The following is a 16374-nucleotide window of genomic DNA, read 5'->3' as shown; positions in this document are numbered from 1 at the left end:
AGTCATAGTCGCAGAAACCAAGGGGAAAGAGTGCTAATAGCTACAGAAACCAAGGGGAAAGAGGGCTAATAGCTACAGAAACCAAGGGGAAAGAGTGCTAATGATAGTCCCCAGAGAGAATAAAAGATGTGAAAGGTCAAACAGCCGAGAAACTAAAATCAGAGGGTAAGGTGTGACAGATATAGATGTGGGGAGAAGGGGGACATGGGTGGGAGAGAGGTAAAATGAGAGAAAGGGGGAAGCAAAGGGGAGAAAAGGTAAGGAAAGAGAATAAGATTGGGGGGGAAATATATATGAAGAAAGAAATAAAAGGTAAATGACAGTTAAAATGAGATGGAATGAAAACGAAAAGGGTCGAGGTGGGTAGAGCTAATCATCTGAAGTTGTTGAATTTGATGTTCAGACTGGAAGGCATGTCTAACCGGAAGATGAGATGCTGCTCCTCCAATATGCGTTGAGCTTCTCTGGAACATCGTAGCAGGCCAAGGACAGACATGTGGGCATGGGAGCAGGGTCTTGTGTTAAAATGGTGAGCAATGGGAAGGTCAGGGTCCTGAATGCACACAGACCGAAGGTGCTCAGCAAAGCGATCACCCACTCTACGTTTGGTCTCTCCGACATAGAGGAGACGACAGTGGAAGCAGTGAATGCAATCAACCAAATTGAAAGGGGTGCAAGTGAAACACTGCTTAACTTGGAATGAGTGTTTTGGGCCTGGGATGTTAAGCATGGAAGAGGTAAAGGGGCAGATGTTACACCTGTGATTGCATGAGAAGGTGCCATGGGTGATGGGAGAGGTGTTAGATATGATGGAGGAGTGGACTAGACTATCCTGAAGGGAACGGTCTCTGCGGAATGCTGACAGCGGGTGGAAGGAAAGATGTGTTTGGTGGTGGCATCACGCTGGAGTTGGCGAAAATGGTGGAGGATTGTGCTTTGCATATGGAGGCTGGTGGGATGAAATGTGAGAACGAGGGTGACTCTATCCTTGTTCTGGGAGGGGCAGGGCGAGGATAGTGGCGCGGGAGATGGACCGCATGTTGTTGAGGGCCCTGTCCACAACTGTAGGTGGGAAATAACAGTTGAGGAAGAAGGAACACATTTTCGAAGCACCATCGTAACAAATGCGATGGCGAAGGAGCTGCGAGAAAGGGATGGAGCCCTGACAGAATTTAGGGTGCGAAGAGCTGTAGTCCAGATAGCTGTGGGAGTCAGTGGGCTTGTAATGGACATTAGTGGATAGACTGTTGCCGGAAATGGAGACAGTAAGGTCAAGGAAGGGACGGGAAGTGTCTGAGATGGAACAGGTGAAAATGATGGAGGGGTGGAAACTAGAAGTGAAGTTGATGAATTTTTCAAGTCCGGACGGGAGCTTGAAATGGCACCAAAATAGTCATCAATGAATTGGTAAAGGAGTTGTGGGAGGGGACCTGGGTTGGCCTGGAACAAAGAATGTTCCACATACCCCATAAAAAGGCAAGCGTAGCTCGGATCCATGCAGCTACTCATTGCTTCACCTTTGATTTAGAGAAAGTGGGATGAGTTGAAGGAGAAGTTGTTGAGAGATAGACCGAGTTCAGCCAGGCGGAGTAGAGTAGATGGGAATTGTTAAGGCCTCTTTTCAAGAAAGAAGCGCAGAGCTCTCTACACCATCACCCCACACCAGGATGGCCTTTGGGAATCACTCTAAAGTCGGCCTTTTTCTTTGTCAAACAGGCCAAGTATTTGCTCGGCTTATTCCCAAACTCGTACAACTTCTCCCTCACAAACTCTCAACTTTTCTCGACCTGCTGAGTCGATAGGAGTCCAAAGCCACTCTTGCTGCGTTAACCTCCTTCAGCAATAGCTTACTCGGGCCCTCCATATGATTCTCCGCCACCTTCGCCAAACCTCCAGACGCCGCTGGTTCTCCAGCATCCTGCACCTTTTATTAGCAGTGTGAGAAATAATCAGCCCCGAGCATAAACGTCACACGTCCTCCACAAAATGGAGTGGGGAATTCAGGGGTCGAGTTAACCAAAAGGAAGACCTTGTATCTCGTTTTTGTGGCTGCCGAAAAATCCTGGAAGAACTAAATCCTCAGTCCCTCATGGAGCCAGGTCCCAAATGACCTTACCCGTCTCCAGGACCCTCTGGTGATCTTTCAAGTTGTGGAAGTGAATGATTACAGGCCTGGGATGAAAACTATCCCTTGGCCTCAAAGACAGGATCCGATGCCCTTTCTAATTTGAAACACCCAGGCTTCACATCTATCTTGAGAAAATGTGGCAGCCAGCCCTTGAAGAACCTAACAGGAACCTTACCCTCCACACCTTCTGGCAGGCCGACGACTCGGGTGTTCTTTCTCTCACCCTCAGTTCTCCAAGTCCTCCAGGAGTCCACCACACCACTCAACCGGTTTTCCAAGGATTGAATTCTTGCCTCTGCCGAGGAGGCATCTTGCTCAACATTCTGGATTCTCTCCTCGGGATCGTCAATCCTTTCCGTGATATTTTGCAGCTCGGCCTCATGAGCTCACAGATATTGAGTCAGCTCACTCAGCCTCTGGTCAATAACATGGAGAATGTCGGCAGTCATCATTTTCACCGCCTCCAAGAGAGTCCCGGAGAGCGCGGGGTCGGGGGACCTCCTGAGGGTCAGGCCGCCATGTTCAAAAGGCGGCTCCACCCCCACTGAATCCGCCTGCACTCTTTTATCGATAGATTTCTTTTTTTAAATAAAATTTAGAGTACCCAATTATCTCTTTATTCCAATTAAGGGGCTATTTCGCATGGCCAATCCACCTACCCTACACATCTTTGGGTTGTGGGGGTGAAACCCACACAGACATGGGGAGAATGTGCAAACTACACACGGACAGTGACCCAGGGTCAGGATTCGGACCCGGGTTCTCAGCGCTGCAGCCCCAGTGCTAACCACTGCGCCACATGCCGCCCAATCAATAGATTTCTTGACATATTTCGGCATAATCTCACCAAAACCAATCCTGAAGTCTTCCAGGGACATGAGAACAACTATTAATTCTGGCATTAATTCGATGAATGCCGGGAAATCAGGATAAATTACAGATTATAGGCGAGTGGCACCAGAACCTGCGGAAAAGCCGCTTCACGTGGCCCCCCCCCCCGACAGATTTCTGATTGGCGAGGGAGTCAAGGGTCATGGGAAACCGGCAGGAAAATGGAGAGAAAGCTGAGATGAGGGATTTCCTCACTCGAGGGTGTAACACAAGTGCAAGGCAATGACCATCTCCTGCAAGATGAGAATAATAATCTTTATTGTCACAAGTAGGATTACATTAACACTGCCATGAAGTTACTGTGAAAAGCCCCGAGTCCCCACATTCCGGCGCCTGTTCGGGTCACAGGGGGAGAATTCAGAATGTCCAAATTACCTGACAACATGTCTTTCAGGATTTGTGGGAGGAAACTGGAGCACCTGGAGGGAACCCACGCAGACACGGAGAACGTGCAGACTCCACGCAGACGGTGGCCCTAGCCTGGAATCAAACCTAGGACCCTGGAGCTGAGAAGCAACAGTGCTAACCACTGTGCTACCCTTACATCTAACCACCGCTCCTTGACATGCAATGGCATTACCATCGCTGAATCCCCCACAAACAACATCCTGTGGGTTACTATTGATCAGAATCTGAAGTGGACTAGCCATATTAGTACTGTGGCTACCAGGGCAGGTTAAATGCTGGGAATTATTTTTCTTACTAAATATTTTTATTCTCCTTTTTCACATTTTCATCCAAATTTACACCCACCGACAAACAATCAACAGTAACAAATATAATGTCAATCCCCTGGCCAACAATTCCTCCCTCCCACCAACCCTCAAACAACCCTCAACATTTTAAATACAAACATCAAAGAAAAGGATTCAGGAATTCACCATACAACCCCATACATAGTCACCAACAACATACACAGTCCAACCCCACCCCAACACCCCCACTCCACTCTTTTGTTCAATGTCATCCAATTTTTGAAAGTGCATAATAAACACATGAATTGTACAATCCTTCCACCCTTCCCCTCAACTCAAACTTCACTTTTTCGAGTGTTAAAAACTCCAACAGATCCCCCCGCCACGCCAGGGCACAGGGTGGAGAAACTGACCTCCACCCCAACAGGATCCGCCTTTGGGCGATGAGCAAGGCGAAGGGTAAAACATCTGCCTCCGCACCCGCTTCCAACCCTGGCCGATCCAATACCCCGAATAGGGCCTCCAGAGGACCCGGCTCATGCCTCACATGTACCACCTTCAAAATTACCTTGAACACCTCCCACCAATACCCCTCCAGCTTTGGACAGGATCAAAACATATGAACGTGGTTTGCGCCCCCCCCCCCCCCCCCCCCGCAACGTTCACAAACATCCTCTACCTCCTCAAAGAGTCGGCTCATCTTCACCTTTGTGAGGTGCGCCTGATACACCACGTACAGCTCTATCAGCCCCAACCTCGTGCACAAAGTTGAGGCGTTTACCCTCCAGAGCACCTTGCACCACAATCCCTCCTCCATGCTCTCTCCCAGCTCTTCCTCCCACTTTGCCTTAATCCCCTCCAGTGGGCCTTCTGTTCTCCTCAAATCGCCCCATAAATTGCCAACACCACCCCCTTCTCCATTCCCGGAAAGCTCTGTATCTCCTTCTTAGCGAAATAAAGGCTGGGAATCCTACAGCGAGTAACTCACAACCTGACCTCCCAGAGCTTGTCCAAACATCTACAAGGCACAAGTCAGGAGTATAATGGAATACTCTCCACTTGCCTGGATGAGTGCAGCTCCAACAACACTCGAGCAGCTCGACACCATCCAGGACAAAGCAGCCAGGTTGATTGCTCCTCTGTCCACAAACATTCAAACCCTCCACCACTGACAAACAGTGGCAGCCGTGTGTACTATTTACTATTTACAAGATACAGTAAGTCAAGAAGTAAGTCGCCAAGGTTCCTCAGACAGCACCTTCCAAACCCACGACCACTACTATCTAGAAGGACAAGAGCAGCAGATACCTGGGAACCTCACCCCCTGGAGGTTCCCCTCCAAGTCACTCACCAGACCGACTTGGAAATATATCGCCGTTCCTTCAGTGTCGCTGGGGCAAAATCCTGGAACTCCTCCCTACCAGCACAGTGGGTGTACCTACACCTCAGGGACTGCAGAAGTTCAAGAAGGCAGCTCACCACCACCTTCTGAAGGGCAACTAGGGATGACAAAAAATACTGGCCTAACCAGCGGCCCCCAAATCCCCGTCAATGAATTGATTAATTTTTTTAAATACCCAATTTTTTTTTCCAATTCAGTGGAAATTTAGCATGGCCAATCCACCCACCCTGCACATCTTCTTGGATTGTGGGGGTGAGACCCATGCAGACACGGGGAGAATGTGCAGACTCCACATGGACAGTGACCTGGGGCCGGGATCGAACACGGGTCCTCGGCACCGAGAGGCAGCAGGGCTAACCGTTGTGCCACTGTGCTGCCCCCATCAATACATTTGAAGGAAATGTGGTGAAGCTTTGGAATTCTCTACCCCAGAGGACTGTGGAACCTCAGTCATCAAATATTTTCAGGGCAGTTTGATAGGTTTCTAGGTAGTGAAGTTATCGAGGGATATGGGGGATGGCGTGGAAAAATGGTGCTGGGCGGCAGGGTACCAGAGTGGTTAGCACTGTTGCTTCGACTGTACCTCCTGTTTGTTATGGTCTCTGTGCCTAGGACAGGAAGCAGTGAGCATGGATCTGTCAATCAGCCTGAATCAGCACCTTCAGGAGAATTGGGAGGGTGAATATTAGATACAGCAGAGTGAGAATGGAGGGAGAGTGAGTGGGATGGAGATTTACAGCTTTTGGGGAATGAGAGGAAAGAATGTTTCATAGAAATTAAAATAATCTGTTCTGAATTTCTATCCTGTACTGACTGTGATTTATTTTGTAAACTCCTTTTACAGGATGTTAAAAGGAGAGGATTTACAGACAGAAATCTCAAACATCATGTTTAGATCTGACAGAGTCACTCGGTTCATTGGCCATTAAATCGGGAAGGAGAAATGTTCGCCCGACCTGTTGGCTTCAAAAGATTTTAAATATCAGTGTGACTGGAAAAGCACCGAGACACACCCGAGTGAGAGTGTTCCAGAGCACTGACTGTGGAAAGAGCTTTAACCAGTTACACAGCCTGAAAACACATCACACCATTCACAGCGGGGAGAGACCGTACACGTGTTCTGTGTGTGGACGAGGCTTCAACTGATTGTCCGACTGGGGAGACAAGAGGAGACCCAAAACATGGGGAAACGGTGGAAATGTGGGGACTGTGGGAAGGGATTCAGGGTTCCATCTGCGCTGGAAGCTCATCGACACATTCACACTGGGGAGAGGCCCTTCACCTGCTCTGTGTGTGGGAAGGGAGTCACTCAGTTATCCCATCTGAAGTCACACCAGCGGGTTCACACCAGGGAGAGGCCGTTCACCTGCTCAGACTGTGAGAAGACATTCAGTCACTCATCCACCCTGCAGACACACTAGCGAGCACACACTGGAGAGAGGCCGCACACCTGCTCTCAGTGTGAGAAGGGATTCCCTCAGTTATCCAGCCTGAACTCACATCAGCGAGTTCACACTGGGGAGAGGCCATTCACCTGCCCTCAGTGTGGGAAGGGATTCACTCAGTCATCCAACCTCAAGTCACATCAGCGAATTCACACTGGGGAGAGACCGTTCACCTGCTCTCAGTGTGGGAAGGGATTCTGTGTTTCCTCGAAATTGCTGAGACACCAACAAGTTCACAATTGATTACAGGGGTAGGATTCTGTTGTTATTGTTTCTGCTTCAATTACACAGAGGACTGCATTTTGTTCATTCTGACAGTTGGTCGATGGGGAGGGTCGGAGGGTTTCTTTCTGCTGGACTGGCCGGTCTCATAACTTTGCCTCCAATGGGCTGATGCACTCTGAACCTTCTTGCAAATACCTGGTTTGAAGTTTCTCAAGAATCAGAAGAGTGAAAGGAAGTTTTGAAGTTTAAGACTATTTGTTTCCATTTCTGTTTGGAAGCCCCAGAACCATGCCACGTTGCCATGAAGAGGGACTATGGTGGTCACAGGGTTCTTTTGTTTAGTTTATTTGGGTGTTTCTCACTGTGGAAAACTGAGTATGCGGGGCTCAGGGTATGAGGGAATAAGGTGTCTGAGGTGGGCTGGGAAAATACATTAAAAGGTATGATGGGAGATAGCTATTATTTAAGGAATTATTACATATTTACAAGGGGATTGGTTAGCTCAGTTGGCTGGATGGCTGGTTTGTGATACTGAGCGACACCAACAGTGTGGGTCCAACTCCTGTACCGGCTGAGGTTATCCATGAAGGCCCCGTCTTCTCAACATTGCCCCTCGCCTGAGGTGTGGTGATCCTCGGGTCAAATCACCACCAAGCAGCTCTCTCGCTCTCTCTTTCTCAGGAGAAGCCTGTGGTCCTCTGGGACTTTGGCGAATTTCACATATGTATGACAAATATAAATTAATTTAAGGAATAAATATCCAACAGTAATAGTGATGCAATGGTGCCGAGGGGATTTTCACAGTAGTTTCTTTTGACAATAATAAAGATTATTATTATAACAGGAAACGTTAAAGATTCCATTACATGAAAAGAAGGGGCTCATAAAATGGCCAAATTAGGTAATAAGCCGGAGGATTTGTTTTAGAATTCAGCAAAGGAGGATCAAGAAACTGATAAAAAGAAAATAGAATATGAGAACAAACTGGCGAGAAACATTAACAAAAGGACTGGAACAGCTCCTATAGGAATGTGAAAAGGAAAAGATTAGCAAAGACCACTGTGGGTCCATTCCAGGCAAAGACAGGAGAGTTTATAATGGGGAATAAGGAAATGGCAGAGAAACTAAACTGTGTGTCTGTCTTCACGGAGCAAGATACAGAAATTGTTCTAAAAACACCAGAGAACCAAGGGACCAGTGAGCACGAGGAACTGAAAGAGATTAGTATTAGTGAAAAAGTAGTACTGGAGAAATTAATGTGGTTGAAAGTTAATAAATCCCCAAAAGCTGCTGCTCTACATCCCAGAGTGTTGAAAGAGGCGGCTGTAAAGATAGAGGATACATTGGTGATCATCTTTCACAATTCTGTAGATTCTGGAATGGTTCCTGCAGATTGGAAGGTGGTAACTGTAACCCCACTATTTAAGGAGAGAGAGAGAAAACAGGGAACTACAGACCCATTAACCTGACATCATTGGAGGAAAAATGCTACAATCTATTATAAAGGATGTGATAACATATGAATTAGGAGCAGGAGGAGGCCACTCGGCCCCTCGAGCCTGCTCCACCATTCAATAAGTTCCCGGCTGATCTGATTGTAACCTCAACTCCACACAGGCCCCTTAGAAATTAAATCTGCGGAGATAGTTATGGGGAATAAGGAAATGGCAGTGGAGTTAAACAGATCTTTTGCATTCGTCTTTATGGTTGAAGAGACTGCAAATATTCCATTAATACTAAAGAATATGGAGGAGGAATTAAATACCAATACTAGAGACGCAGTATTCAACAAACTAATGCGGCTAAAGACAGATAAGTACCCTATCCCTGATGACTTACACCTTAGGATCCTAAAGAAATGCCTACAGAGATAGTGTCAGCAGTTTTGGCCCCCTTATTTAAGGAGAGATATTATTTTATTGGAGGAGGGTTAGAGAAGATTCACTATGATGATCTCCGGTATGAAGGGATTGTTTTAGGAGCAAAGGTTAAACAGGTTTGGACTCTACTCATTGGAATTTAGAAGATTGAGAGGTGATCTCATTGAAACATACAGGATTCTTCAGGGGCTTGACAGGGTAAATGCTGAGAGGATGTTTCCCCTCGTGGGAGAGTCGAGGCCCAGAATAAAGAGATGTAAATTTGAGACTGAGATGAAGAGGAATTTTTTCTCTGAGGGTTGTGAATCTTTGGAACTGAAAGCTGTGGGGACAGAGTCCCTGTGTATATTTAAAGCTGAGGTAGATTCTTGATCAGTGAGGGAATCAAGGATTCCAGGGAAAGGGCAGGAAAGTGGACGAGAGAAATGTTGAATCAGCCATGATCCTATTTAAAGGCTGAACAGCATCCTCTTCTTCCTATTTCATATTGTCATATGATGGTCTTCGCCCAACCTATTGTCCCGATAAACTTTCACCCCCTTGCTTAACACGAATCTATCCAGCTCTGCCTTCTAAATATTCAAAGACTCTGCTTCCACTGCCCTTAGGAAGAGAGTTCCAAAGACTCAGCACCCATTGCGAGAAAAAAAGTTCTTCTCTGCCTTAAAGGGTCAAGTTGCTACTTTTTTAAAATTCCAATTAAGGGGCAATTTAGCCTGGCCAATCCACCTACCCTGCAAATCTTTGGGTTGGGGGCATGAGACACACGCAGACACGGGGAGAATGTGCAAACTTTACACAGACAGTGACTTGGGGCTGGGATCAAACCCGGGTCCTCAATGCCGTGAGGCAACAGTGCTAACCACTGTTGTTACTTTAAGAAGACTTCAATTTCTAGATTCTCTCACAAGAGGAAACATCCTTTCCACATCCAACATCAAGGTTCAATCAAGTCACCTAAACTCCATCGGACACACGCCCAGCCTGTCCATTCATTCCTCATAAGATAACCTCCCTACTTTTGTATTCCATTCCCCTCACAATAATCAATGACATTCTATTAGCTTTCCTAATTACTTGCTGTACCTTTATACTCACCTTTTGTGATTCATGCTCTTGGACACCCAGATCCCTCCGAATCTCCAGCTCTGCAATGAATACAAATCTTCAAGTAATAACTTTTCCTACATTGCACTCCATTTGGGAAATTTTATACCACTCATTTAATATATATTTTTGTAACCTCCTTATGTCCTCTTCACAATTTACTTTCCTACCTATCTTTGTATCATTGGAACATAGGAGCAGGAGTTGGCCATTCAGCCCATTGAGCCTGCTCCACCATTCAATACGATCATGGCTGATCATCCACTTCAATGCCTTTCCCCCCACACTATTCCCATATCCCTTTGTGTTATTGACATTCAGAAATCTGTCAGTTGGGCGGCACGGCGGCACAGTGGTTAGCACTGCTGCCTCACAGCGCCAAGGACACGGATTTGATCCTGGCCCTGGGTCACTGTCCATGCAGAGTTTGCACATTCTCCCCATGTCTATGTGCGTCTCACCCCCAGAACCCAAAGATGTGCAGGGTAGGTGGATTGATACTGGTTCTTGCAAATCAGTCCATAATTTTCCATGTTTTAAAATTCTATTTGGAATAATTGATTCTATAAGCTTGCCCACCAATGATGTTAAACTAACTGATCTGCAATTGCTGGGGCTATCCTTATTGAACAAATGCATAAGATTTGTAATTCTCCAGTCCTCTGGCACCTCCAGCAAAGACTGGGAAATTATTGCCAGCTCCACTGTAATTTACATTCTCACTTTAACACTTCCTCCTTATCAATTAAAAATAATAATTTTTATTATTGTCCCAAGTAGGCTTATATTAACATTGCATTGAAGTTACTGTGAAAATCCCCTCGTCGCCACACTTAGGCGCCTGTTCACGTACACGGCGGGAGAATTCAGAATGTCCAATTAACCTAGCAAGCATGTCCCCCGGGACTTGTGGAAGGAAACCGGAGCACCTGCAGGAAACCCACGGAGACACAGGGAGAACATGCAGACTCTGCACAGGCAGGGACCCAAGCCGGGGATCAAACACGGGACCCTGGCGCTATGGAGTAACAGTGCTAATCACTGTGCTACCGTGCCGCTCTGGCGACAAAGTTTCTTAATCTGCCTCCATGGCCTGGGTAGCCTCTATAAGACAGACAGTGACTTTAGTTTCATTTTGAACAGGGTGTCAGTTACTGTGTCTCATTCTTGAAAAGCTCTTTCTTCACATTTAAACAGGTAATGGTAAGTGGGGGAAAAATGATACGCAGTGACCCCAAAACAAGATACTGTCGACATTCAGATAAAAGCAAATTACGACAGATGCTGGAATCTGAAACAAAAGCAGTAAAAACTCAAGTATTTCAGCAGACAGCATCTGGGGAGAGAAAGGGAGCTAATGTTCGAGTATGGATGGCTTTGACAAAGAGTCATCCAGACACAAAACATTTGCTCCCTTTACTCTCCACAGATGCTGTCAGACCTGCTGAGATTGTCCAGCATATTCTGTTACTGTGGACATTCCCTGTCTGCCCAGCTTCATTTTGAAGTCAGCCCCTGAATTGTGTGGACATAGTTTCAGATTTCCACATTTGATGAATAAACGTTGAAATATTTGCTCCACACCCACAGGGTCTCATCTGTTTAAAGCCACAAACAGGAAGGTGCAGTTTTCTCCTGGAGTTTGAGACAAATAAGCTTTCAAAATGATGCCGAGTTTCAACCAATGAGGAAGATCCGAGCTCAGGCCCGCCCCTCATTCACTCTGATTGGTTGGTGGATCAGCCGCTCCCATTCAGGCATCCAGGTCCGTCCCCTCTTCGTATTGGTCTGCAGCTGCTGTCAATCAACCTGGCATTGTGATGCAGAGCATGCGCAATGCGGCTGCTATAGTTGGACACCAGTGCGCAGGCGCGGGAACGGAGTTTGGAGCATGCGCAATTCCAGTGTTGGCCTCGGGAAGGGACTCCTTTGTCCCGGAGAAGCGGAGTCAGCGTCAGGCGGTGAGTGGGAGGATCCGCAAACCCTTCAGAATCATTGTCAGCTCCCTGGTTTGCAGCTGCCGGGAACAGGCCCAGGTTAACCCTCCTACTTCAGCGACTGGAGGATGGTTCACACCAGAGGAGGGGGACAGTAAATAAGAGCTGACACTTTGGACTCAAATCAATGAGGATTCTGATCTCTGGGAATGAAGGAAACGCTGGGAGGTGGGCGGGGAGGATTCACAAACACCCGCTGGAGGCCCCAAACCCCCAATAGGAACCTGCAGGTCCCGAGTTTGCAGCTCCCGGGGCTTGTTTACTTCTTGTGTGTCCCAGTGAGCGGGCATCAGGGTCCCAGTGACCAGGACAGAAAATGAGGGATTAATTGATTTTATTCTCACTTTGCAAAGAGGCTTGAGAACTGAACCCAGACAGAGTGGAGGCAGGAGGTAAACTGTAAGGAAAATAATTGTGAAGGTGCTGTGCTGGGTTTGACGGGCTGACCAACTCTCATGGTGAAAATTAAGGGTGGTGTTTGCCAGAGCTGTTGGAACATAGAAGCGGTAAGGAACATGGTTCTGTGCAGTGACAAAGATCCAATTTGTAGGACAGCCAGCATCCAGGCAGCATGCAGACTGGGGCAGTGGACTCAGATACATTTCTGTAAAATATGGGACTATTCGTCACCCTGGGATTTGCATTCAGCGCAGGGAGCAAGAGAGTGTATGGGTTTACTGTTTTGCAGGTACAAATGAGGTAAATATATTGTATGTTCAGGATTTCTCTCTGTATAACGTTTTGTAAACTTCTTTTCCAGGGCACTAGAATGGGTGGATTTACAGAGAGGAAGCTCAAACCGAACATCACAGCATGATCTGACAGAGTCACTGAGTCGCCACGGCCAGAATATCATTAGTCATTGAATTTGGAAGGAGAAATGTTTGTGTGTTCTGCCTGTGTGACACCATTTCAAACATCATTGTGACTGGAAAAGCATCAGGACACACAATGGAATGAGAGTGTTCCAGTACATTGACTGTACAAAGAGCTTCAACCAGTGAAACATCCTGTAAAAAAAATCACACGATTCGCAGCAGGGAGAAACCATACAGGTGTTTGTGTGTGTGGACAAAGCTTCAACTGACTGTCCAAACTGGAGAGATATGAGGAAACTGGCACCATGGAGAAACCGTGGAAATGTGAGGACTGTGGTGAAGGATTCAATTCTTCACCCCGGCTGGAAATCCATCGACGTGTTCACACTGGGGAAAGGCCATTCAACTGTTCTGTGTGTGAGAGGAGGTTCACTCAGTCATCTGCCCTTCGCTTACACCAGCGAGTTCACGCTGAGAAGAAACCATTCAGCTGCACAACCTGTGAAGAGAAATTCAAGTCTTTATCCATCCTCACTGAACACCAGCGAATTCACACAAGTCAGAAACCATTCATTTGCTTTGTGTGTGGGAAGGGATTCACTCAGGTATTCACCCTCCAGACACACCACCAAATGCACACAAATGAGGAACCATTCAGGTGCATCACCTGTGGAGAGAGTTTCAGTCAGTCAACTGACCTCAGTGAGCACCAACACACTCACACTGGGGAGAAGCCGTTCACCTGCTCTGTGTGTGGGATGGGATTTCCTTGGGCATCCCAACTGCTGACACATCAGTGGGAGCACACCGGGGGGAGACGGTTCTCCTGCTCCTTGTGTGGAGCGGGATTCACTCAGTCACAACACCTGCTGAGACACCAGCGAGTTCACAAATGACCAGGGATTGGAATCTGCTGTTTTGCTGCTGCTAATCGCATCCAGGATTGATAGTCTGACAATATCTGGTTTGATTCTGCTGATGTTAACAATCCCTACAACTGGCTGCAGTTTAATATCCTGAAGATATCAATGATTTTTGGGACTACAATGTCCCTTTTTAAAAGCCCCATTTGTGATTTTTTTACCTTAATTCAAGAACTCTCAACAGGAACACATGTACAGTAAAATTCTGAACTTGCACTTCAATCCTAACTTGATCTTTGATGCAAATCAGTGTCTAAAAGGTTCCACTGTTTAACATCTCCAATTAGAAAGTTCAGATTAATCCTTGCTGACAATTCTTACTGACTTCTTCAGTGTTCTGTCCATTATGATATTAAATTGTGAAGGAAGCGAAACAAACTGTGAAATATTATACATGTACTTTAAAAAACGCTTAAAAACCTGAACATCAACATTAATACTGATGAAGTTTGTAAGTTGCTGAGTTGAATTATTTCTGACACAGCAACAGCAACATTTGGTAAAGGTGGAACCCACAACAAAGACTGGTTCAGACTCACTCGGCTGAGATGACATCTGTCATTGAAGCAAAAAGCAAAGTCGACCTGATGTGCAACATAAACCCAACAGCTAGAACACTGCATTACTTGAAAGTAGCCAAGACAGTTGTGTAAATATCAGGGAGATCCTGTGCAAATAAACATTGGACCAGCCTCTGTCAATAATTCCAAGCTGCCTGTGACAATGGAAATCTATGTCTGATGGGATCAAGAGGGATCTTTATCCGACCATCACCAAAGTTGCCCGGCTGAAATTGGCAGCTGGTGAAGTTCTTACCAACAGAAGTAAACAGATGTCCTGCTGGGTTGATCACGACTGTGAGCTGGACGTCTCCCAGACTCTGATTGTCTCTATTGCAGCTCCTGTCATGGTTGAGTTGGACAAGGAACCCTCACCACTTGAACTTCAAAAGGTCATTCAGAAAGGCACCCGGCAAGGATGGGATTCCAGCTGATCTGCTTACACACGGAAAGTCCCATCGGCTGTCGCACCTTCATGACCTCCGACGTCTCTGATGGGTGACAGGAACCATTCCATACGTGTGATGCAAAATCATCACAATATATAAAATCAGCAGTGACAGAGGAGATTCCAACAACTACAGGGACACCTCACTCCTTAACATCACTGGGAGGACCTTCACTCGGGTCATGTCTAAAAGATCCATCTACTTGCAGATTGAATGTATCCAGAAGCACAGTGCGGTTTCTCTGCTGACAGGTCTGCAGTGAACATGATCTTCTCTGCACACCAGCTACAAGAGAAGTGAACAATTGGTATTTAATCTAAAATGTCTATGCTGAGAAAAGTGAAACGTTATCATTACTGAGTGAAAGTGAACCTTTCAGTGTGAATCACAATTTAATTGTACAATTGGAAAAGGCACCAAAATGTTTGATTCCCTCAAGACAAACTTCAGCCTTACATAGAAACATAGAAAATAGAAGCAGGAGGAGGCCATTCGGCCCTTTGAGCTTGCTCCATCATTCATTATGATCATGGCTGATCATCCAACTCAGTAACCTGTTCCCCGCTTTCCCTCCACATCCTTTGATCCCTTTTGCCCGGAGAGCTGTATCTAACTGCTTCTTGAAAGCAGACGATGTTTTGTCCTCAACTCTTTCTGTGGTAGCGAATTCCACAGGCTGACCACTCAAGGTGAAGAAATTTCTCCTCATCTCTGTCCTAAGTAGTCTACCCCATACCCTTAAACTATGATGCATGGTGCTGGACTTCCCGCATTTACTTTGTCTAGTCCTGTTAGAATTTTATAGGTTTCCATAAGATCCCTCTCATTCTTCTGATCTCCAGCGAACATAATCCTAACTGGCTGAATCTCTCCTCATACGTCAGTCTCGCCATCCCAGGAATCAGTCTGGTAAACCTTCGCTGCACTCCCTCTATAGCAAGAACATCCTTCCTCAGATAAGGAGACCAAAGCTGCAGACAATATCCCAGGTGTGGCCTCACCAAGGCCCTGTAAAATTGCAACAAGACATCCCTGCTCCTGTACTCAAATCCTGCTAATAAGGCCAAGGTACCATTTTTCTTCTTCACCACCTGCTGTACCTGCATGCTTACCTTCAGTGACATTTCCACCGTTTCTCCATGGTGCCGATGACCTTGTGTCTCTCCAGATTGGAGCCTCATTCACACACAGAACATCGTGTACAGTTTCTCTCTGCTGTGAATTATGTGATGTTTTTTCAGGCTGTGTAACTGGTTAAGGCTCTTTTCACAGTCAGCTCACTGGAACACATTCACTTGCATATGTATGTGTCTCGGTGCTTTTTCCAGTCACACTGACCTTCCCACAGATAGAAGACAAACATTTCTCCTTCCACATTCAGGGGTCGATGATTTTCATATCCTGACAAATCAAAAGTCTCTCAAAAACCTTGAGTTTGCTGTCTGTAAGTCTTTCCATTCCAATACCCTGTAAAAAGAATTGAAGTAGAATGAAACTCAATAGACAGCACAAAAACAGGTCATTGTACCCAGTGTCAGTGTATATATTCCCTATGAGCCTATCGCTTCTCTCTGTCAGCAGGTATTTCTATTCCTTTCTCTCTTGTGTCTGCAACTTGCGAAGTGCATTCATGCTGTTTTCCTCAACCAGTCCATGTGGCTGCAAGTTCCACACCCTCTGGATAAAGACATTGAATCTAACCAGTACTATCCTGTGTGGTCGCAGAGCAATGCTGCCTCTTTTCTCAATTTCCTGCAGAGGCTGAATCATTGTTGATGAAAAAGCGTTGAGCCCAGCAGCATTACTCTTGTCTGATCATCTCTGCAAAGCAGGCGTACCAGCAAAGTCAGCTCA

At 46.4% G+C, this 16374-nt stretch overlaps 1 protein-coding gene across 1 annotated transcript in view; it reads left to right on the top strand.

The window, feature by feature from the left end:
• The window catches only part of LOC140417947 (uncharacterized), a 106815-nt gene that overhangs the window by 40939 nt on the left and 49502 nt on the right, over positions 1 to 16374 (top strand). Inside the window, 2 exon segments of the mRNA XM_072501380.1 lie at positions 6175 to 6762; positions 13996 to 14016. Coding sequence (XP_072357481.1) covers positions 6175 to 6762; positions 13996 to 14016 — 609 coding nt within the window.

This window comes from Scyliorhinus torazame, chromosome 5 (genome assembly GCF_047496885.1).
Source record: "Scyliorhinus torazame isolate Kashiwa2021f chromosome 5, sScyTor2.1, whole genome shotgun sequence".
NCBI lineage: Eukaryota > Metazoa > Chordata > Chondrichthyes > Carcharhiniformes > Scyliorhinidae > Scyliorhinus > Scyliorhinus torazame.
The sequence above is the reverse complement of the archived record's forward strand: the minus strand, read 5'-3'. Positions and strand labels throughout refer to the sequence as shown.